Below are 24734 nucleotides of genomic sequence, written 5' to 3' on the forward strand. Positions count from 1 at the left end.
GCCCGGAAGACGCGTCGGAAGTCTGACTTAACCGTGCTGGCGAGTCCTCCTCGTGCTGTGGGGGTGGTTTTCCTGGATGAGAACCCTACACACTGCAGCAACCTGGCGCAGCAGCGTCTTTTTGAGGTTTCCATCACGGTACTAACGTAGATATACATATATCTACTTGGATGGAGTACTACTCGCGGTTTCGATCGCAGCGTGTAGGCGATCTCATCAGACGCTGCTTTGCGCCTCCATCCTGGTGGCTAATTCAAAATCGGACAAGGGTATGAATTATTGTCCGAAAGTGCTACTACTAACTGGTTTCAGGCAATGCAACTACTTTTTGTTTAGGAATGAGTAATCTTGAGTTCGCCATCTACTGAAGAGCATAGCGAAGTGGATTTCTTCTCAAATCAGTGCGACCCGGGGGCTCAGGACCAGGACCTCATCTCTAAACAAAAAGGGGTTGTATTTGCTGAAATCAGTCTGTGAAAAAAAAAAACGGCTCCCCCCTTTTGCAAATATGGGGAGTCCCCCGCTTAAACCCAACACAAAATGATGCCATAGGCCCCATATATTAACATGAAATTTCATGATGGTATCTCCAGCCGTTTCGAAATAAATCTCGTGTGACAGACGAACAAACGGACAGACAGACTTTGAACCGATTTTAATAAGATTTTTTTAAACACAAAGCCTTAAAAGCTAACATTCATTGGCAAACACCGAGGGTAAAAGTGACACATTGTGCGGTAAAAGCGAACTGCTGTTTAAGTGGGGAGTCGATAGTAAATTCTGCGAGAATTATTGTGGCCCAACTGCTTCGGGGATCTGGAAAGAAGTTTGACCAAATGAAGAACTTTTTTAGTGATTTAAGGAAAACATCAAATCAATTGCCATAAACAGTTTTTGATACCATTCTCAAATATGAATTTAAAAACCAATCAACCATCAAAATATGGAAGCTATCTGTATATGAGAACATTGTATATCAAATCAGTTGAAAAGCTCAAAATTGTAGAAAAATGAAAAAAGAGAATGTTTTATTCATTACACTTGTAATACTTCAATGAATATTTTCACGGTATATTTAATATTTCTTTACTAAAAAGGATCCAAAGCAACACAATGTAACCTTCTGTTTAGCTACTGAAAGATTCTACGAGTTCCTCCTTTAACAGATTCAATTCCATTATGGTAAGAAATTCAAACGGGCCTCCCAAAGAGATACCAATTCACAGAATAATAACAGAGAAGTTGAAGCCATTCCTTACAGTAATAATGCAGAAATCTACGAAAGGAAGAATAGCTATGTGCCGAAATAATTTCACGAGTCAACGTATTATGTACTCATGTTTTTTGTAAAACATGAAGCCATTTTTTTGAGTTCAAGCAAACATTTACATTTTCAATGAACATTTTCATGAACATTCATAGAATATAATGAGAGCTTATAGTCCCTGGACCCTACAATGACCCATAAAAAGGTTACAAGGAACATTATAATGAATGTCCCGTAAATTTGTACAAATTGATTACCAGTCAACTAGATCGGTGATACCTCACCCACAGCGATTAGAAACTCACCTGGAAGAAGAAGAGAGTTCATTATTAGTTAAGTTTAAGTTGAATAAGGAATAAATGTATGAATGGACGTCATCTTCAAAATATGCATATATATGCTGGTCTAAAATCCATTCGAAATGATTAGGGTTATTGAATTTCCCCGAAAAGTCACAAATGTCTCCAAATCAACTTCCACACGAATAGTATTCGAACAATGAACCAAACGACATCGCTGGGGACCAATTTAACGAAATCTCCTTATCCTAACTATTTTTTACGAGAACAACCTCAAAATTCCAGCAAACTAATACCTAATGGAAGATTCCGAATCTCAATTTTCCCAAGTCCAACAAAATATCTTTGCGATGTTAATAGATACTCCACAACCAGGAAACATCTTAATCTACTAAATAATGACAGGATTAAATCAAGTGAAAATCCACTTTATCTCGACGTAGAGACGTTGCCAACAACAATAATCGTCTCTTTACTAAGTTCTCTGCTGCCTTATATTATTCTTAAATAGAATTTAATCCAATCATTTCCAATAACATGAATCCCATAGATTCTTCTTCTGTCGTAGGAGCGGTTGGTTGTAAGTAACTAAGCAACTTACTGCACAAGAGTGCAACAACCATAAAATGCATTTAGTAAGAACCGTACAAAAGAATGAATGCCAAGCTTCATATTCAACGAATAAAGGGAGTTTGGCCGGATTGCATCTGACAGGCACACCAAGACATTAGGTCGATTCCAGACAGCATCGTCACATGGTTCAGGGCTAAGGGGATTTTGCAAGTCTGGAGGGGCGGCAGAAGTCTCCAACTCTTCTCTGCCGGGCGCAGTGCCATCCAACAATGAGGGCAATTTGTATGCAATTGTCGTTCCTTTACTAGGAAATATTATATTTTATGCGAGTATTTCTAATGCCTTAAAACTCTCATTTAAGGCATCTGCTTTGAATTTTACAACACTGATCAAATTCCCTGTTCACGTTCCACGGTAGGTAACCTCTGATTTGCAAGCGGAGCACCAATTTTCTTCATAAGGATGACTCTCTGTTCAACTGCTTGAACGTACGCCCAGAAGGGCATCTCTGGAATTGGTTTCCTCTGCCTAACTGAATAAATGGACGGATTGTTGGGTGGGTGCGAATTCAAGACAGTTGCCTTCATCTTCAGACATAAATTGCTATAATTATCCCATTTAATATCAAGGGAAAAATATTATCTCCGAGTCCCTTTCTCCTCTGCTTCCCAACCGAGATGTTACTATTGGGAATATCGGGCACCATCGTCATTCTGCCAGTTTGTCATTATGATTCTGTCGGCAACATTACAATCTGCTGCTATTAACTACGCAAAAAAAGAAACGTTTGCAACATGCATTCCACCGACAATACGTCCTGCCATTATTACCACTGCGCCAGTCACTGTTGTAGGAGCGATCTCCTAATGAAGAGAAAGCAAAGTTTAATAATATTGGGCAGATGTTGTTTACTTAATAGACGTCGAGAGATGAAAGGAAATTGTTGCAGAAGATACGGAATTAATTCCTGCACAGCAGCACAGCTAACTCGTTATAACATGGAGGAATTTACAAGCTCATTAAAATCATTTTGATGTTGTAATGCGAGCGTGAAGAAGAGATTTTGTGTAGGTTTCGCGTGAACTTGACAAGAAGCTATCTTCTAAGTTGCACTTACAATAAATTGAATAATTTGTTGAATGAAGTTCGACCTCTAAAAATAATATGGAATAAGATAATTCCGTTATTCATTACACTGGAATTAGGTAATGCAGAAATGAGGTTGAATCGCAACTAATTTGCATGCACATTTTTATAATTTCTATGATTTGCGTTTAATAGCTGCGACCTACACATTGAATATTAATTGGGAGTAACTGTTTCTAATTTCAAATGCGATGTATTTTGATAGCTCAAGTGGCAATCAGCTGCGGTTTTTAATAAGCTGCAGATTTTGTTTTTCCCACAAGTTGCTAATTTCCAAACCTTGTTTCATCCGTAAGCAAATATGAACAAAAATATGATGTTCTATTCAAAAACTGGACAATCTAATTTCATTATAGCGTGAATATATGGTAAAAATGTTTGCAAGGTTTTCTTTCGTAATTTAAACTTTATTTGATAACAAGGAAAGCTTGACGGATTTGCAGCAAATCATTGTTGATTTAAGTTATTTGATTGGGCCATTAACCTAATAAAATGAAAATTTGAAAGTAAAGTTTCCCAGCATGGCAGGCTGCCAAATAAATACTCTCCCAAGACCACCTGTTGCAGTTAACATATCATATGTATCTTCCTAATAGATTCTGTAGATGGAAAAGTAGTTATTACCATTATTAGATAATTTGGTAGACTTGTTCAGGCTAGCTTTTTGATGCTTGTATACTGTGAGCATACTGAGGTTTAACGTTTTACATGAATTACTAAGATTTAACAATGGATATTGAGGGCGGGGGTATAAAATTTCATAGTTTTATCAGTATTGTAAGATTTCCCATTAAAGATAATTCTCCTAAAATTGAGAACACTCAATTCACTGCTACATCAAGAAAAAGATATTCCTACTCCATTTGCTAGGGGGCTTTTGCCCCATGTTGGTTCGTTGCCTCTTGAATTAATCTTTCTGCTTTCACTCTTTTTGGCCGAACGATGGCATCATCCGATTTGTGAAACCGGCCACGTTGTCATTTCGATCCTCTCATCTTTTTACTTCTGGAGAATTCCAACTTGCTTACCATCAGAGTAACTGGCCGCGTGAGTTATAGGAATAAGTTGGCGAATTGAAGCACAAGTTGTGATTTTAAATAAATTGGTCAGTTCCAACCCGAAATTCTGGTAGTCTCGAAATTCACGAAGACTAGCACGATATAGACTAGCTTGGAAGGAAAAAAGCAGCGCTCCCCTTTTGTGTTACACAGAGGAAAAGCGAAACCATGAAGGACTCCAACGAGAGCTTGAGGCGCGAGAGATTAAACTCTCAACCTAATGGTTGAGAGTTTAATCTCTTCTTAATAGAAGCAAACCTTAGTACTGTTCATTTCTGGAACTTCTAACTACAATGCTTTAGGTGAACATCGAATGGTTCGGAAATCGCAACGGCTCGGACTCCCATGGTTCTTTAAAGATGAAGTGACTTTCCGGTTCTCGCAAGTTGAAGGATAGTTTTATATTCATGAGATCACATGACCCCATACAAGTTTAATTGCATCGTACAGGGTGTAGAGAAGGCATTTTTACCGATATCTTCATCACAAAAGTCAACCTAGAAACTGAGCAGAATTCTGATGGTGTTTTAACAAGGCGAGGCTGAGGAGCCCTCCCTAGGCGTATAATATGAGTAAAAGAACCATTTCTTATCTGCAATAACTGCGAATAGACAGAGGTTTTTCTAGATCACAAAGACGAAGCCAACCCCAAAACAAGTCCAATCTAAATGGAAAAGTTTCCACTAAAATGGACGTGTTTGTTACTACCAGTCTACGCTACCAAATTGCGAACCCCAATGGGACGCTAAGGAGTTGACAGAAAACTCCAAGTTCTGGCAACTCGGAATAACTTACAAGAAATATCGTCGGACATTATCATATCGAAAAACGAAGATTGTTTCCTTGCTGATAGCGGAGTCCGAGTCTTCTTACTTCCTCGCAAAGTAATCAGAAATTCAACCGCTCACTAAGTTCCTGCTCTGCAAAGCAACTGTTGTACTTGAACTTGGACGAGTATACATGTAGGCGCCGAGATAGAATCTACCTAAGGGTCGATTTTCTTTGTTATTACCTCTTCTCTCTTCCCCCTTCCGTTTTCCTTTCGCGGTGAATGGAATGAAGAATACAAATAACTTCCTAGAATAAACGTAAATTCTTGGTTGGAAGTTTCCGCGACATTCCTAGGAAGCCCTGGTTCCAGGATATACCACTCAGTACGGACGATGTGAAGACTCTGAATAGATTCTCCACAAGTTTTCCGATAGTAAACCTTTCCTGCTCAAGATTGGAGCGGTTCCTTCGGCGGCCTGTTTCCCTTGCGGAATAAAAGAAACAAATAACCATGTCATCTTTCAGTGTTCTGGTGGCACGGGACTGCTTTCAACTAGACTAAATCGTATAAAACTTTATTAGACCTTTAAGGCTGTGGGTGATTGGCCCCTTTTGATAGACCTAGCCAGGTTTATAAGAAAAGCTGGAGTTAGACTCTAGGTTCGAACTCCTCTGTTTTCCCGTTGCTTCCTTTTTAAACCCTCTTGTCCGTATGCTGGTCGGCATTTTTTTTTGCCTACACCAGCGTGCCCTTTCCGTCTACTTTTCTGATCGCTTTTTTATCTTTTCGATTGTTTTTTTAGATACCAATCACACGCTGAATAATGTGCATTGGTACACGTTCGTTCCCCCTAAGGATGCAGAACTTCTCTAAGGGATGATTCCATACACGCATTAGGGAAGGACTGCATATATGCGTTGCCATTGGCAACATATCGTACCGCTGGTACCATAGGCTCTCGTCGGGAGTAATGTTAATGCGGACTGGTACGACTAACCTTGCATCGTTAGCTTGGCGGGACCTCGTGGAACAAAACAAATTCTCCCAATCAAACACACACTTTGCCATCAAGACTTTCTAATCGAATGACGAATCTTATTGCCTTCAGGAACGTACCAATTAGAAAAAGCAACTTTCATTCGACCTGTAACGAATATGTAGCTGCCGAGATAGTATAACCAATTTCAGAGGTTCTTTTCTTGTATCTTTAGACCTTCTCATTGAATGGCAAATTTTCTTGCATCCGGGACTTTAAGCGAGAAACAGCGAGCAACGGAAGTCACATTCGAATTCCGGGAATTTATTAGTCAATGATGTCATTTTCTGATAAATATCCCATTTCTTCACCCAAGCTCCACTATCAGCTCACACCTTGATTTTAGTCGAGCTTACAACCAAATATCCACGACAGTTAAGGATCGATCCCACATCCTCATCAAGTTCAAAATTGCAATATGGGCTATGTAATGTAACACACGTGACATATAGACACCACGCTTTGAGGTATATGCTTATATTGATGACATTCTGGTTTGTCCGACATTTTCTGGATACCATGAAGAACACCCAAGAGCTATCATTGAGAAGCTCCGAAAGTAAGGCTTGACTCAATGCAGTTAATGCATTGCTGGAGTTCTACCATGGAATACCACAGATAAACTCAGGCACCTTAAGGTGTCAGCAAGAAAATCCCTTCCTCCACTCCCTCATGATAGGCATGCAATTCGTTGATCTTTACACTTCTTGAAGCCAAGAAGAAAGACAAGAATGCAAATAGTTATACAGCCGAGTTTGGTCGAACTTTCAAGAAGTGCAAAGACCAACTGGCTAATGCGATGTTGTTTGAGCCAATCTAGAGAATGCGCTATTTGAGCGGCAGGCAACAATTTTTTACAGAAGTTATTTACTTCACAGGAAAGAATAAGATTAAAGCAGATTTTTTCGGGTAGTAAGTGGCCGTATATTTGTATCGTTTACAATTAAGGGTATCACTGTAGTCCAATCGAAAAATGTAGAACTCCAAGGGACCCAAAGATCAAATTCAACTCTGAGCTCAATCATATTACGTCCTGAATGGAGGATCAACAACCAACTGTGATATATCGTCCACTGAGATCCGGACCTATATACTGATGTAACTGAAGAGGCTCATTTCCAAGTTGACACATAACCTATTACCATATTCCGACAAACACCTCACCGTCGGTGATTAAAAGACATCACTGGGTGGAATTGCTGTTGCATCCTCTGCCTGAAGAATAAAATGACCAGAAACAAGGAACCTCAAGATTTATAATCAGATATACGTTGACATTTTGGGCTCTCTCACCAATATTGCAGATACTCTTACATTGTTACTATAACCGACACACACCGGTACATGACGTGACCAGAGTCCATAAAGCTTACTTGGCTTTGATTTTCAGAGACGGTTTCCCAAAAACCATGACATCGAACCAGGAATCTTGATTCGAATAATTGTTTAAAGCTCTTTCTGTAGGGTTTCTTTGGTTTCTTCGGAGTGGTTGGTCGTCACACCTCTGCATATTCACTTTTGATCTTTCACGACTAGATGCAGAGAGATAAAGCGATTAAGCATCGATGTGCACTAGATAATTCAGAAAGTTGACTATATCCCCGTATTAAAAAAGTAGTTACGAGCATCATCGAAGCCTGAAGTGCTTAGTGTCGAATTTCAACGCTGTACCATTGCAAAAGCAAGTCTATTCGCAAATCCAATATCAAACAATTAAAGCATGTAAAGTGTTGCAGGAACCACGGTATATGAACCGGCATAAAAAGATAAAGTAAAAAAGCTCTACACAGGCAAATATAAGGCATCTGCTAACCCTGTAGAATGTCTAATTGATCAAGAGTAAGTGGAACGGGGATCTAAACCTCTGTATACTGTCCCACAATGATCCGAAGGACATTGCTGTGGACAATACAGAAGGTCTCTGAACGAAAACCAGCCCGATCTATGTAGAACAAGCTTTTAAGGTTTTCTTTGAAGTGTTCCAGAATTATTTTACTAGTATTTCGCAACAGCGGAAAAACACGCAAATACCACTACTCACTGGAAAAGGTCTCAGACAGGATTTATGAATAAATGAGATCAGCAACTCTGCAAAGACTGCAGTGGGTAGTAAGAACAATCCCGCGACGAGACTTTCAATAGAAGGAACTTCACCGAATGTTATCCGATTGAAAATAATGGTGAAGTGCTCCTTCCATGTCTTAAGCTGTTCACTTTCGTGGACGAGAAGGCTACCATTAACTTTCCTTACAGGATTATCGAAAGGCTTTGCAAACTTTTTCGTGATGAATATTGTTATTTACAGCAGCCTCTGTTTCTCTGACCAACGCATTGATGAAATTCCCTTTGTTCCTAAAGCAATTGTGCAAAGTTGGCACATGTTGGCTACAAAAGCTGATAGAAAAGCTAAACCACATAGTTAAAAGGGACATTGAATACGGTGAGAAGTAGCCAACCGCGATATTGTCCAGATAGTCTGTGATACCTTATACGAGGCATATTCGAAAATTAAGGGCCGTTTTCATATATTTCAATATGGGAGACACCGAACGCAGTTTTATGCAACGCCATCATTGTTTCCGAAGTCCTGTGGTTGTTGAATTTAGGCAATTTCTGCTTCAAAGTAAACAAAACAAAATCAAGACATTCAATTACCTTAGCCGAGCCAAAAAATTGAGGGCTACGCTGTTCTGGGACGAATAGAATTCCCTTCTTATAACGAGGCACAACTGGAGTGTATTTCGCGCTGAATAGTCACGGTCGCCCTCTTCTAGGTTCCCGTCACATCAGCATAGAGGGAAATGAGCGGGCTTAAGGACTAGCCACGCGGGACTTTCCTTTTGGCAGTTCTTCGACGGGGACAGTCTGTGTCCCGCTGACGACTGTCAAGAGTGGAATATACTCGTGGTACTTAGCTACTTAGCAGCCGCGGACTTCATATGGGGGACCATTCCGCCAGACTCAGCATAGCCTATAATTCGCATTGTTGAAGCTGCGGAGAAGTGGGGGGAGCCCTCAGGCACTTCCTTTGCCCTTGGCTTTTTGGCCAGCTCTAGCTATAGCCAGGAAGCGGACACTGGGTAAACAATTCTTTAATCACTTGATAGTGATCTCTAGCTGCAGGATGGGAGAATTGCTTTCCTTCGTGAATCCTACGGGCTGGCTCTGAAGATCTGCGCTGGCCGAAGTTTGCCTCCTTGTTCTCATAGCAGCAGTCATGGACTTAAGTTTGTGGCATCCAAACGGCGTACCTCAGCGCTAATTGAGCTGCTCGGAGCGGCTACATACCTATCTACGGTAATTTAAAACCAACAGTTGAAGTTTTAAAGATTATATATTGGTGGTTGCACAAAAGAAACAAAGTTTTCCCTGTTGGCCAAAATTTTTTATTTGTAGTTTGAACTACTTCTTCTTTTTCTTCGAATCCTGGTATTAATATTTATTAGTTAGGAAGGTAGGTATTAGTTGCCAGTCCGAGGAACCCAACTAGCGCTGAAGTGTGCTTGATGCTTATAACCAGAAATACCTTGCTGGCTATGAGAAGGACAACGGTAGAAGCTTCTAGCCGATTCAGATCTTCAACCAGCTCTTAACCCGGAGGACAACAGCTCTACTCTACAACCAAGATCTCTTTGAGAATTGTTTACCTAGTGTCCGCACCCTGGCTCTAAATATGCTTGGGCAATCTTTATTAATTCAACAACAATGTCTCCCACATTGATTCATAAATCATGTTTCATTTAGTCAATCCACATAATATGAAAAAATTTGGGCATACTGAGTTTGCTCTTATGGCATATGCATTGTAGATTTGATTAGGCGATATGATGAAGACATTTCACTTTCTAATTTAATGAAAATCCTTTTTCCCATTTTGATAACCAACGAACACCCACATCTTGATTTTTCCCTGAGCTGCCAAGAAAAACACTTGATAAATTAATCAGTTAAATCAAAAAGCACTCTTAATTGGAAATTCAATATGCATGAGTATTGACAGACAAGGTTAATCAAACTCACCTGGCATGGCATGGTTTGACCCAAATTGTAACTAGCTCCCGGACGTTACCCAACTCTACCAGTCAAACCAGATACCAGCCCGGTTTAATATTCAATAAGTTAAGATCTTAATGAGGTACATAAATAGCTGTTCTAACCGCATGTATCATGATATCCCTGTCTGCCACCTCAGTATACATAGCAACGATGATGATGCTGCTTCCATTGTACATACACCACTAGAAAAAATCGATGATTGCTCCAGCAACTCCATCTCCTCTTCTACCAAAACATTTCTTGTCGTCTCCAATGAATCAACCAAATCTCCCAGTTGGTATAACGCTATTCTGCTTGGGGACTTTTCACTTCGCAGCAATTAACGTGAATCATCCAGGAGCCCAGAAAATGTCTAAAAATAAGAATCCCCAAAATCTTGTCGACTCAAGCAATAATAATAAAAGGAAAGAAAAAAGGCCAACACCGGGTCGTGTATTCGTCATGCCTGCTGAGAGATAGGACACACAAAACATGATAGTCGGAAAGGAGTTGAATGGTTAGGAGAGCCGTCGGAGGCCCGCAGCCCGTAATGACAATTATATAGCCACGACCCAGGAAAATCATTGTGGAAATTCAAGTCATTCCACCACACTATTTATTCCCTTTCCAGCTCACCAACCACACCATAAAAGGAAAAGCTCTTTTTCGGGAGAAAAAAGTCGATTTCGTCTGGAGCAACAGCGCATGTCTGAAAAAATTGATGCGAGGGAGGATGGCAAGGAACAGAAAGAAAAACAAGCGAACCAACAGCAGAGGTACGAGACTACTATGCGATCCTATGAGCATGAACCCAATCTCCGGGCATCTGGATCTATGAAGATTACACGGTTTGAATAATAAGAGATTCTCAGATTTTCTACTATAGTCATGCATACAGTACAATTGGTCCGCGCTCACTGATTCTGCTGCTTCACTTGGCAAGCATAAGAAAAGTGGGACGTTGGCCCAGCTGAGAATATCCTTCGTTTTCGCATCCTTTCTCCTTCATCTCACCACCCGTGTCAGATATATGTATCACGCCACACCATGAACAACATCATCGTCATCGTAGTCATACTTAAAACCATATCAATAGCACCGGAGTACAGAGTACAGAAGACACTACTTTGATACGAGTCAAGTCTATGAGATTGAGGTGATGGCAATGTTGAATTCCCGGCACTAGGATCTACTCTACATGATGTCTATCTATACACGACAGCATTTTCAGAATGAGGGCATTAAACCGCACATAAAGGGGAAGACACTTGGTGTGTTATTGGGAGTTTTGTGGGTGCAGCTCAGCTACACGAATACAATTCCCATTAGCCCCCGCGTTGGAGGTGAGTGAAAGGTAAGAGGGCAGTACTACGAACCTAAGAGCAGATAAAAAATTAAATAAAGCATGAAGAGGTTTGTAAGAAAAACACTCAATACAGAATAGACAGATCACATCAAAGCGATGCCGTGGAAAAAGTGCAAGATGTACCTACGAAATCTTGTTAGTGTAAAATGTAGCAAATGGTGTTAATGGACTGGAGGGCAAAGCGTGTGCATGTGTCTTCTAACGTTCTTAGTCATGCTGTTAACCTGACCGTTTGAGCCATGCGATATTAAGAAAAGCTCTTAGACTTACAAAAGGGCGACCGTTTTGTTTCACTTAAAGATTTTATGTTGTAGTCACTTTTGCAGTTCTTCAGAAACGCACTTTATCAACTTTCGTTTTCTTGGAGTTAGGCTTGGAGGGTTTCTTGTTTCTAGGAAGGGTATGGAGTTTGTCTGTAATCTTGACGAAAACTTTAGTTGCCGAAGTGTATCTCAGATTATCCACCTAAAAGACAATTTGAATCATTGCCTTGTCCACATTTCCTCAATTGAATCTGCGCCGGATATCGTCCCAGAATCATGACGTGTTGCCTTCCACACCTGCGTCTAAGTTCAATCACTTTTCATTATCTTTCAATCTTTGTATGACTTATTGGCAGCCGATTCTATTGTTCAATGCAACTGTGGATAAAATATATTAACCGATGGTGAAGAAAAAAACCATCTGCAATCAATTATTATATTTCACACCGCAAATCATTTTTCTTTTGATTTTATGTCAGCACCATGCCCTCGTAATTCAATACTATAAACTAACCATAAATGAAGACGACGAAGGAACAAAGTACAACTCTTAGCCTCCCTCTCCTGCTGCCAACACAGCCATTAATAACAAATAATGCGATATGATATGATATTGTCTGTTGCTTTCTGCATCCACGGATTAAATTTCTGATAATGGGCGACTGGAGTTCTTGCCACATTTAGTATTGTTCAATACCAAGACCACACAACTCCGTGTCTGCTCACTTGAAAACATGTGAGGCATCACCCTGTCAATTGTAACGTTTTTTTTTTTAATCAGTTGCACTTTCTTCACATGCGACTCATAAGTTACTTCACCTAACAACAGACAACAGTTCCGCGAAATGTATGAAAGGCTGGTATGCTGGCATCACAAGTGGTTTCCCCATCTCCAAAGGCTCATTCAGAGGTAAATATCGGAATAATCGGATGAACTATCCAAGGCGGGCATTATAAAGCTTTCAACCAGAATTAAATTAATTGGAAATAAATCTCAGAAGAGAAAACAATCGTGATTGGTGTGGAAGCTCATTGCAAAGTGGCTATCAACACCGAAAACTTTACCAACGAAACTGACGAGGGCCAGAAGCTTCATCAATCTCGCAGCAGAATAAAATGGGTGCAAGTGAATCATTCCAGTTAGTGGGAAAATGGGACGGCGTTGAGTCGAATTCGATTTCAGTTCGTGATAATTTGTAAACATTGGCGTCGCTATTCTTATTTACAACTTGTTATGAGACGACAAAGTGGATGAAACACGCTTTCAGATGTCCCAGAGTTCGCTGTTATGATAGTGAATCATGTTCGAGAGGAAATGACTGAATAAGGTGAATTAAGTCGAAAGATAAAGTTCCGTTCGTCCCATGTATGAATAAATTCTGACCTTGCACACCTCAAGGTTTGCAAATTTTATTTATTTTGGTTCTTTGGCGCTCGGCATTAGTTATTCTGGTCGTAATTAACGTCTAAGGCTTAACAAATGGAAAATGCAAGGAAAAAGAAATATTCCAGAACCTCTAAAAGTCGTAAAATCAAGGACAAGGAAAAGGAAAACATTTCATTGGTATCCACACACATCCATACCCAACTTGAATGCCACAAATGTGAAACGCCAACAAAAGAAAACACCTCCCAATTATACAATTAATCAAAAGAAAATCTCAAGGGTGAAAACGTCTGTATGGACTTACTAAATAACAAGGTAGTAAAATGGTAGAATTCCAATTGCCTTCATTTGTGTGCCTGCACGCATAATGAAAATCAAAAAACCGGTGTGATTCGATCGAGACCCCGGAGCCTGCGACAAAACCAGCAACAACAGCACAAAACCCGAAGATGACATTGAAATTCAACAACAAAGGGTCCAGAGGTCTTGTTTAAACGCACAATTCATTCCTTTCCTGGCAGCAAATCAATTCGCTTGGAACGACAGGAAGCAGAAAACCTGGTTGACTCCATGGAGGTGTTTACATTGCTTGTAGTGGTCTTCGGGACTCCGCTATGAATTCAACCCATACCAAGAGAAATGGCCTACAAAGAATAAACTCAGGAGGTGAACCTAGAATAAAAAACAATAATTTTATAGCAGCAACAACAATATGAGGGAATTATCCAAGAAACTGGTTTTCCTTTTGCAAGACGACAGGTAGTAGCCATCGTCGCTGCTTTTAAGGTCGCCTCGGATGCTTCTCTCCATGTATATTCGATTTCCGACCCTGAAGATGACGAAAAAGGCAAAGCAGACCCTGGAGGTGCGAAAGGTAAAAGTTTTTTCTAATCACGATCGAGGAATGATTTATACCTGGCACGCAAATATGAAGAATGCCCATGCAAGGAAGGAAGTTTTGGTTGAAATTTAAGCCACATCATACATGGGAAGGATTTCAACTGCGAATTTTTCAATTAAGTGTTTTGGGTGCTTTTGCTTTTAACTAGATTTTTTAAGCCTCTTTTTCTGAACTAATGCCACAAGTCTGACAGAAGCCCACTTTTGTGGCGTTTAGTGACGATCCTAGATAAAAAGATTTCTTTTGATATTTCTTTAATTGTAGTCCATCTTGCCTGATGGTGCTTTTGTTTAATGTCTCAAAAATGAAAAAATGGTCTTCATTTTCGCCCTATATGGGATGCAATATCTATAAAGTAGAAAAGTCACAACAAGATGGAAACTGGGCGCCTCAGATTTCATTTGTTTTCTTTTCTTATGCAAGGAACACAATTTCTCAAGGCACGTTTGTACAAATTCGCTCTGTAGTAAAACAAATTCACACGAAAAAAATTATTTCATTTGCTGCACATTTGTTAATAGTAATAGAGTTTCCACCAAACTTTTAGAAAATATAGGAACGCGCCATAATTAATTTTAATCGAGAAATATCGGGATGGGATGTATTCGGTCGGATAGTTTCTGATAATAATTGTAATTTTTGGCCCCGCCCTCATCGATTTCGAAACCGATAACAAAACTAAGGCACCATTTTGAGAAGTACTAATCATGACTTTTCAATTTGGCATTCCATACGGCTATATTCGGGGAAAAGAGTTTACACCCTTCATTAAATCCCATAAAAAACCATGTCATTTAGTGCATGCGTAGACTTTTAGTCAGCTGAGCCACTTTAGTACTGTACTGACTGCTTTGGAATAATTGAAAAACCGGGATACCGGAAGCCGGGCGCTTCGGATATAAAAACATCTATGCGCCATCGCTCGCAGTAACTTCCACGCTTTCACGAGAAGCTCGCACTCCTCCTCTGCTATTTTGCACCAAGTGCTCTTGAAGCGGTCATCTTGGGAGAGTGGATTCCAGCGTCAGGCCTCTGCGCCGACCAAGTTTTCGTTTGGGATAGTGTCAGACCAGCATGGTGATGATACGACACAGCGTGGTATTGACGAACGACGACCTTAGGTGACAGTGGAATTCACTTTCCATGTCCTACTCCTATATAGCAATACAGAAAGAACACTTGTACAGAACAGTCTCAACTTGATTTTGGTGTTGAGATAACTTCATTCCGCGATTTTAAACAAACAGCAAAAGGGGATCCAGCGCTGTTAATATGTTGGGAAACACCCAGTTCGGTGCCGCAGTATCTTCCATGTATTAATGCAGATAGGAAGAGTGTGATGAACCGTCAGACTGAAAACCTTGGTTTTAGTCAATTCGACTCCACTTGTCCTCTTTTCCAAATCCAGTGCATTCGACCAATCTCCATGGCTCGGTGAAAGTGCAAGCAGATATCCTCAACATAGCATGATAGTCCATTTAACTCCTCCACATCCTCCGGACAGAGTAGCATGAGAAAAGTCATCGATAACAAGACGAAATAATACCGATAACAAGATGCAACCGCGGTGGATCTCAAATTCCCTTTAGATTTTACCTCAGTCTGGCACGCGTCATCATTGGTTGCTGTAATAATAGGCATTAGTTTTTCCGGAATGGCTCTCCTGTATAGAGCGAGGAGGTGTGTAAAAACTAATCCATCCAAGAAAAGGTGGCATTTCCGAAATCGGATTCCTCAGGTCAAAAATATCACCAAGAGGGACGATGACATATTTTGACAAAAGCTAGGTGTGTTAATTTCGGATGCTAAAAGCTGCATCCGGATGACTCAAGTGGTTAGAGCGCTGGGCTGTCGTGGCGGAAGGTTGCGGTTCAAATCTCACTGGTGACAGAGAGATTTGTTATTGTGACTGGATGTCGGATACCAGTCGACTGTGAATGAGTACCTGAATAAAATCAGGGTAATAATCTTGGGCGAGCCCAATGCTGACCACATTGCCTCGTACTGTAGTGTACCGTTACGGTGTTGTGTTAAAGCACTTCGTAACACACTTCAAGGCCCTGATCCAATATGGACTGTTGGGCCAACGATTATTATTATTATTAAAAGCTGTCATAGTTGTGGATTTCAATATGCAGATTGCAGTATCGGGCTACGTGGTTTCGAGCGAGAAACCTCCATCAGAAATCCAGAGGAAGACCGGATTTCGGCAAGAATCAGGAAGCCTACGCATGCTGTGTATCAGTTATAAGGTGCTATCAAAATTAAAGAAAGGGGCCTTTCACACCAAAGATTTCGAAGAGGAGAAGGATTGAGACAATTTTCCCAGGAGAGGCAAACAGGCGTACGATAGTACGGACTAATCCGCAAGATGTCAGAAGACGTGAAGGCAATCTGACTGAACAAATCTTCCCAGATAATGGCCGAGGCAGAGGATACACGAGAGTGGGGTGAAATTAAGAGATGACGGTATGAGATCTGATTGAAGAAAGAAAGAAACGTCTATCATCAAATACCTTTGTTTGAAATGCCAAATACCATTTCAAATAAAAAAACAATTGATTGAACACTGAAAGATTCGTCTCCATCATATTCAACAACCAAACAGTGGGTTTCTGAATTTTAAAAAGGTCGCACGAGCACGGATAACTCTGCTATGTAGATTCTGTCGATCAGGAGTTGAACCGCAAAACTGTTTCAATCGCGAATTTGGCACTCTACAAGCGAAATCCCGGTAATTTTTTGCGTAAATTTGTAACGATGGAGGGAATCTAAATTCAGCATTATAGTCCTGTCACTAAATGGCAGCAAAATAATGGATTGGACCAGGTGAACCAATGCCAAACAAGATAAAAACATTTTTTTTTCGGTTAATAACTTTATGGCCATTACTTTTGGGATGCGAAAGGAATCGCCTTCATCGATTTCTGAAGGATGAAATGCAATAAAACGATCGCAATCGCCAATCGACGTTGATCGTTCCAATAGCTCAAACAAACGAACTGAAGCTGGGATCGTTCACTCAACCAGCATATTCACTAGACTATCATTTGTTTCCTAATCTTAAAAAAGATTTCAGAGGTAAAAACTTTGAGGACAAGGAATAAGTTATGAATGTTGTAAAGGCGTATTTTGAAGAACTTGATCATTCATAATATAAAAAGGATGATAAGATAACGAAACAGCTGGATTAAAAGTAAACATTATGAAAATCTGAATTTGAGTAAAACAATGTTTTTCATGACTGACCCCAATGCAACAGGCACTATCACTGCCAGTGAGAGCGACTTGCTAAGAAATGAACCATTTACGTATCCCGGGGATAGTTTTTCTCAGGCAATGCTGAACTGCATCTCCACAAGTGGAGAGATCGGTGACCCTACCTTTGCGGGCCTTTATAGTTCCGAGTGCTAGCCGGCTACCAAAGACAATACACAACACCACCTCGTGATAATTGAGACAAAAATATTGCGTGGCATAGTATATTATTATCATGATCATAATGAGGTATGTTATGGTATGACCATTTAATTCGAGCTAACGAAAACTCATAGTTAAGATTTGTTTGATCCTGAACATTCAAAAGTCGATCGAAGCGGCTTTGGCTTGATACGTTAAAGGTTAATTTAAGAGGTTATTGACTTCACCCGGGATAAAACTATGATCGAAAAAGTAAACTGGACGACTCCGGACCAGACTAAAGAAGCAGAAGACTATCGTCCTGAAAGCAGACAAAAGGCACCAATGAGGTAAAACGTCACATTAAACTATCTCAATTTGAAGCAAGTAGAGATGCGACAATAGAAAAGGACAATAATAAGATGGGCGGGATGAAAAGCCAGATTATGCCCGTTAAACTTATTATCTCTTAATGGCAATCTTAATAAAAATGTAATCCAGAAGAAAAAAAGTAACGATCTACAAAATACTGGTTTAGTTAATCTTTTGCTACGACAGCAAGACCAGGACGATGAACCAAATTAGGGAGCAGACGGTGGTCAGTTCTGAGGCGAATTTTCGGCCCTTACTAGGCGGTGTCATTCTTCTATTGACACTTACAATCTTGCGGATTCCATTACCCAAGCAGCCAAAATATGAAAAATGGTTCCTATGGAGCGCCTCAATTCTGACTGCAGATTCCTCCTCGTGGCGTTGAGAGAGCGAACGCAAGTACTTATATGATAACCATAAACCCCTATGTGGAACATAGCGTGTCAAACAAACCTACGCCCTATCCTTGTCAGTTACTGACAATATTCTTCTCCTTTCAACACTTTCAGCCACGTTGGGCTCTTCCTCCGCTCATCTAGCTCTAGGAGATATGTTGATGAGTACCGTCTAAACGATATTCCCTGTTAACCTATTTTATAGGATATTTTCCTAGGCCTGGACCAGCGTTGGTCCACATCAAAAAGGCTTCGCCATATGAAAATCAACAATTGACCAAATATTCTCTTTGTGGCAGTCGACAGGAAGAGTTCTGGGATATAATCAGAAATTGTACCATATTTCCATCGGCTACCGGGCTGCTTGTGAGTATAGTCAATATAAAACTTTATACGGAGCAAGGTTGATTTGATTTTCTCCTTTGGACGGTGCTTGACTTTCGGCGTTGATGTTTTTCCTGTAGCCACCAGTTTTTTCTCACAACACGATTAGGTACAAGAAATATTGGTTGCATACACGTGTTGCTCGGTGGCGGGCAAGATGTTGATAGGCAATTTGAAAGTGTCTTTCTCTCTTTTCAGTCGTTGAGCTCATCGAATGAAAATGATTGAGCACTGTACATAACTGTAGCCCTTTCTTATCGATAAATTCACCACCTGTTTGGTGACCGTCTTCCTGGTTGAACATGAACTTTGTTGAAATTTGGAAAGAAGCACCAACTTTGCTACCTTTCATTGCCCAACCTATTCCAAAGATTAAATTGAGCCAGACCAAGTTTAGGAAAAATCTTTTCTACGGATGCAAACGAAAGCATGACTGTCAGAACTGTACAAGATCATGCGCGCGATTCACCCAACGAGCTATCATTAACGACAATTCAGAGGAATCACGGAGATATAACGGTTTTTCTTTGCGATTCGTTAGGAACTTTGGAGGAATCAACTTTTTTTTTGGCGTTTGAAGCAGACGTTTCGTGTAGCGCATTCGGTGTGGAACCGAAAAGTTATCATGCAGAATCTTCAATAAAGTCAGGCTCTTCGTAGTTCACAGGAGTGGTTCCGAAAAGAGCTAACAACCCTACACAGAAAACAACTCCTTACGAAGCCACAAAATGAACTTACGAGGCAAATTTAGAAATATAAGCCTCATTAACGTTCACGCCCTTACAGAGGAGACTGTAAAGTCGAAGGATACCTTCCTTCCTTCCTATGCAATAACCACAATCAACAGAGATCCAGATACATACAAAAAAGGTCTCACTCCAGGCAAAACAGGAACAGATCTTTCTCTCTGCGGCAAGCGATGGACAAACTGTGAATATCATCTTTTTATCGACTTTAAGGCCGCCCATGATAGCATAGGCAGAGTAAAATTGTACACGGCCATGAAAGAATTTGGTATCCCGACAAAATTGATAAGACTTTCTAGTCTGACCCTGACCAATGTGCGAGGCCAAGTAAAAGCAACAGGATTACTCTCGAGACTACTCGACATCAACAACGGTCTAAAATATGGGGATGACCTATCATGCGTCCTCTCTAACCTAGCCGTGGAAAAAGTGATCCTTGATGCTGAGGTAAATGCCAGGGGAAGTTCACCCAGCTACTGGCCTATACTGACGATATCGAAATTATGGGAAGAACAACCCGAGACGTACAAACGACAAACTGGCTGCATATAAACCGCACTGGTCAAGCGGAAAGAATAAAGATAGGAGACTACAGCTTTGATACCGTTGATAATTTCTGCAATCTAGGGTTGAAAATCACGACGATGAAATCCGCGCGCGGTTGATGGCAGTCAATAGAGCCTACTTCAGCTTACAAAAGCTGTTCCGCTCGAAACATTTTACCATAGGGTCAAAGCTCTTACTGTACAAGACAATAATCTTGCCAATCGTCATGTATTCCTCGGAGACTTAGGTTCTTAGCAAGAAAAATTGCGAACTCTGGCCGCGTTCGAGAGAAGAATCCTCCGAAGAATTTTTGGTCGCTACATGAGGATGGACGGTCAAAGGTGAAGCAACGTCTGATGACTTAGTCTCTGCCCTGATGAAGTCTAAATACACTCTTTGTTCAGACTATTGAAAATTTTCTTGAAATCAATGAAGAACAGATTTTCGTTAGTTTATCAAAATCCTTCCGTTAAAAATGTCTTTCCATATGGTCGAAGCTCTTACCTTACAAGATTATAATTTTGCCAACCATCATGAACTTTTTTAAAAATTTGGATCATAAGAGAACAAAATTGTGAACTCGGTGCTACGTTCAACAGGAAGATCCTCCGGAGGATCTTCGACCTTCATAGAAATGGAAAATTCCGACGCTTGTATAATGACGAAATTTACAACTGAACATTCATTGATGAATTTAAGATCAACAGGCTGTAGTGGGTGAGTCACTTCATTGATTTGGGGGGTTTACGATACGAGATAAGTCCTGCTTTCGGGAGAACAATGCTGTACGTCAAGACGCCAAAAATTTGTTGGAAATAACTAACTGGACGACCTTGACATTGACCAATGCCACTTTTGATTGGGGCACGAGCAGAGCAGACACTGATTATTCACCAAGTGACCAAGTGCACCAACGTTTGAGATTCAACACCAATGGATGTAAGATTTATCCAACACGTCGACTGTTTTTGAGTCCTGCGACTCTGCTGAAAGAAAGCGCAAGTCCACAGTGAAGCCTCTGTTCCAATTGATTGACTCACACAAGGTGGCTTTCGAAAGTCACCTTCAGAGGGGTATCTCGACTGCTGTGCTACTAGATCAAAACTCGACAGGGAGGCCTGACGATTATAGCAGCTCTGGATAAAATACATGATTAGATACCAACTCGAAAATTAATAACGCTATTCAACTAGCGAGATTCGCCTTTTAAAGTGCGACGAATAAACTGGCGATCTTGAAGGGTGCAGGAACACGTGAGGGATTGCGCATGTTACTAGACGAAGCTGTCATTTTAATCAATCATTCTTCCTCTAAATTACTTCCTGCAAACATATTTAACGAGGGCGAAGGAAATAGGGTGTCCCAACTTTCTCCAAGTCAATAAGGATGATTCAGAATTTTAACCACGATATTGAGGAAAATTGCTGTACAATGTTCATCGAGTTCCCCTTGTAGTGTGTGAAAACCCTGATATAGAAAGGATTATTTGATCGATTGGGACCTGATTCAATCATATAATTTTGTGGGACAATAGATGGGGTGGGAGCGAAAAGATCAGATTTCGGAATCTGCAGAAGGCTTGACTTAATTTGAACATATGAAATCGAAAGTTTGCCTCTGATGAATAGGAATAGCAAATATTAAGGGAAGAGTATTTAAAGTAAAGATGATTTCAGGAACGATGTAGATAGGCAACTTCAACGTGTGACTAAGCTAGCATAGAAAGGTGGCAGAAAAACGGATTAAATTAGTCAGTAAATCTCTGAAACGCCTCGGGCCAAAAATATCAACTTTGGAGATGAAATTAAAAGGTGAAGCTCCGAACAACCATCAATGGTTCATAGGCAAACACCATCCCATTCTTCATGGAGTTTATCTACTCAGTTGAGTCTGAAATCTTTTCAAAAACGCTCGATTTGATCAGGAAAAAATAATTGAGGATCCGCAAAAGATGTGCATGAAAGGAGACCCGAATTAACAAATAATGACTTAGGGAAGTGGACTTAAACTAGCGAAATTTTAGGAAAAGATAATGATGTCATCATTTTACGTTTCGACCTGGAAAATGAGATATAAACGCATTTTTTCTCCACAAAACCAACAGAAACATGAAAATTTCCATTTGTAAATTCCTAAAAGCAAAACAGCACAGAATCCTTCCTAAGAAACGAAGCAGAAATTTAGATTTCAGCGCAAAAGTAACTTTTTACAAAACAATTTCCTTTGACTCAGCATCGCCGAGTGTATGGACCTCCTTAGCATCGCCTGCAGGCGGAAAAACTCATGCAAATTTAATGCACTTCTTCCTGGAAATAGTCCAAACGAGCGACACCATTCGACGGAATGATTTCCATCATCTCAACGAGCAACCTGAAATCGGCCTCCGCCGCATCCCGGGCCACATATGGTACACAGACAGCCAGGACCCGAGCACGGGGTGACGATGACGAATGCGAATTTTCCCACGACGTGCCCCCAGCTCGATCCCGACCCCACATTCGCCGTCCTCCCGTCCCGGTTGCGTCTTTGCCTCGAGCTCAGCGCGGCCGCTGCGAAGGAACAATCAAAGAAAAATCTGCAATTAAAACCGCAGCGCGAAGCCCAGAGCAGCAAAACAGGACACCGAAAAAACAGCCATGACGACTTGGAATCACTGCACGGCGTTTTCCGTCCCTGCATTCGCTACAGTTGCCGCAGGCTCGGGGCAAGGGATGGAAGCGGTTTTTCTCGTTGCTCGGCCTGTGCAGTGGAAGGACTTCTCGACGCCTACGACCCGGTGCGAGCGGGACGGCCGCACCACAGCGCCCGTCTCGCTCCCGCCGACTCAATTCGGCTGCGAAGTGAATGCGGAGAAGGCAAGCACCGTTGCAAGGAGAGTACACGGAATTTCAAAAATGGCGGCCTGCCAGCCGCGAGCGCCCGAAAGGACGACTAATTGCTCTGATGACGGCTAAACATATTTGCGCAGGGAACGCGCCCGACTTATGCATTCTGAGACTCACCTCGTACTTAAGCCCGGCCAGGCGCAACCACGTCTCGACTTTGAGACAATATGGTGACAGCGATGGCAACAGTGGGGTCCGCGAGAACTGGTACAGGTAGATGACATCCTTTTCGAAGTTTGTTTTGTGGACGCAGTACTTGACGGGCGGATCTGGCTTGGCGGGTGCCGCAGTGTTGTTGGCCCCTTCGTGGTTCTCGCCGGCGTTTTTTCCATCGGCGTTGGCGTCCCCGTCGCCAGCGGCTGTTGCTCCGGCCGCTGGGGTCTGCCCGTCCGCGGCGGCATTGTTTGCGGCCGCCGCGTCTCCGCCGGCGCCGCCGTCCGCTACCTTCGTGTCGTCCGGCTTCTTGTCCGCGGCCGCGTTCGCTGCTGCATTGTCCTCACTCACTGCATTCTGCTGCTGATTGCTTGCGACTTCAGCTGCCATTTTGCACTCAAGTTTGACTCGAAACTACGAGATCTGATTCCACTGAGACGGCGGCGAACTCGAAACGATACTAAGCACTCGACTGGCTCGCGGAAAATGCCTTTTCACTGTACAGCGCGCTTTGTCAACTCGGGACGCCTAGGGCTCTTGGCTGATCGCACCACGACTGGCTCACTGTGACGGCGAACTTCTGTTGATTGCCTGCAGTCACGGGGGTTCTGGGCGATGGGCGGTACCAATTGCAATTGCACCGGGGCACGCACTTCACTCGAAAGGACTCGTCTTGGCGGAGCAGATCCCGAACGCACACTGCGAAACTCACTTCTACGAAACGCTTGACTTCTCAAACTGAAACTGGCTCGGCTCTTCCTGCTGCCCTTTATCTTCAACTAGTTCTGAGTTCTTGGCTGATGGCTGGACTGCCCTTCCACGGTTCACGGCTTCGTAGCACACAACAAACTGTTCCTGACTCGACCAAATGTCGGACTGGCTGCAACCGCGGCGGCGTTCAATTTTGTCTGCTGCTCGGCTGGAAGTGGATGCTCGTGCAGCGCCACAGTCGCCGTCGGTGCTGCTTCCAGTGTTGGGCGACGCGAGGCCGACAGTGTGCGCTTCCGCGGCCCCTGTTTTCCCGCTGGAACGATGAATGTGTGCTTCGTTCACTTCTTCGGCTGCAAACGCTTTGTCTTGTGCCGCTGGATGCCGGCTGCGGGTGTGTGCGTGGAAACACACCAGAAATGGGCTGGAAAACTCGTTCCAGTGGTGGTACTCGGTTGGAAGCCGGAGCGGGGAAATGGGAAAGTGTGGATCAGACTGGAATCTGTTCGGTCCAAAAATTCCCGTGAGGTTAATGCATTGGAAAGGGTGGGTGTGGGCCGCTGAGCAGAAAACCGAAAGGAATTCAAACCGAATTCCAGACGGGGTTTCCCCAGCCGTGAATGCCCACTAGAATCTGCAAATTCCGAAAATACACAATTCCCCGCTCGGCGTTTCTGGGACTACTTAATTTTGGGACCGCACAGACTTAACGCTGGCAACATTGACATGACTGGATAGTTTGTGAGTCACATAATCTTCTCGGCCGGGCGGCGATGCATTCCTCGTAAATATTTACGTTATGACGGTTAGAGGTCGAATTTTTTACCTCGTGGCCTCCAGAACGGGATTTCAAGTAATATTTGGCCTGGCTGTTATCACTGCAGGTCAGAGAAATGCGGCGGAACGGGATGTGGTGGCGGCGATTGATAATTAGGAAAGTGTTCAGGGGCGAGCGGTGGATTTTCAAAATGTTTGGGTCGTTATCGGCCTCCAAGCGTTATCTTGTTGTGTTGTTTGCTTTGATTTGTTTGAGTCATTTTTTG

General features: G+C 41.9%; 1 protein-coding gene across 2 annotated transcripts in view; it reads right to left on the minus strand.

Moving 5' to 3' along the window:
• Positions 1-23903, minus strand: part of LOC119647664 (failed axon connections) — a 117872-nt gene extending 93969 nt beyond the window's left edge. Inside the window, exon 1 of one of the 2 annotated variants that reach the window (XM_038048739.1) lies at positions 22948-23902. In XM_038048739.1, coding sequence (XP_037904667.1) covers positions 22948-23373 — 426 coding nt within the window. In that variant the 5' untranslated portion in view covers positions 23374-23902. Of the gene's footprint in view, positions 1-22947 lie in introns of both variants that reach the window. The other variant, XM_038048740.1, reaches the window with a different exon arrangement.
• Positions 23904-24734: the final 831 nt, after the last annotated feature.

The sequence above is a fragment of the Hermetia illucens genome, chromosome 2 (assembly GCF_905115235.1).
Source record: "Hermetia illucens chromosome 2, iHerIll2.2.curated.20191125, whole genome shotgun sequence".
Taxonomy (NCBI): Eukaryota; Metazoa; Arthropoda; class Insecta; order Diptera; family Stratiomyidae; genus Hermetia; species Hermetia illucens.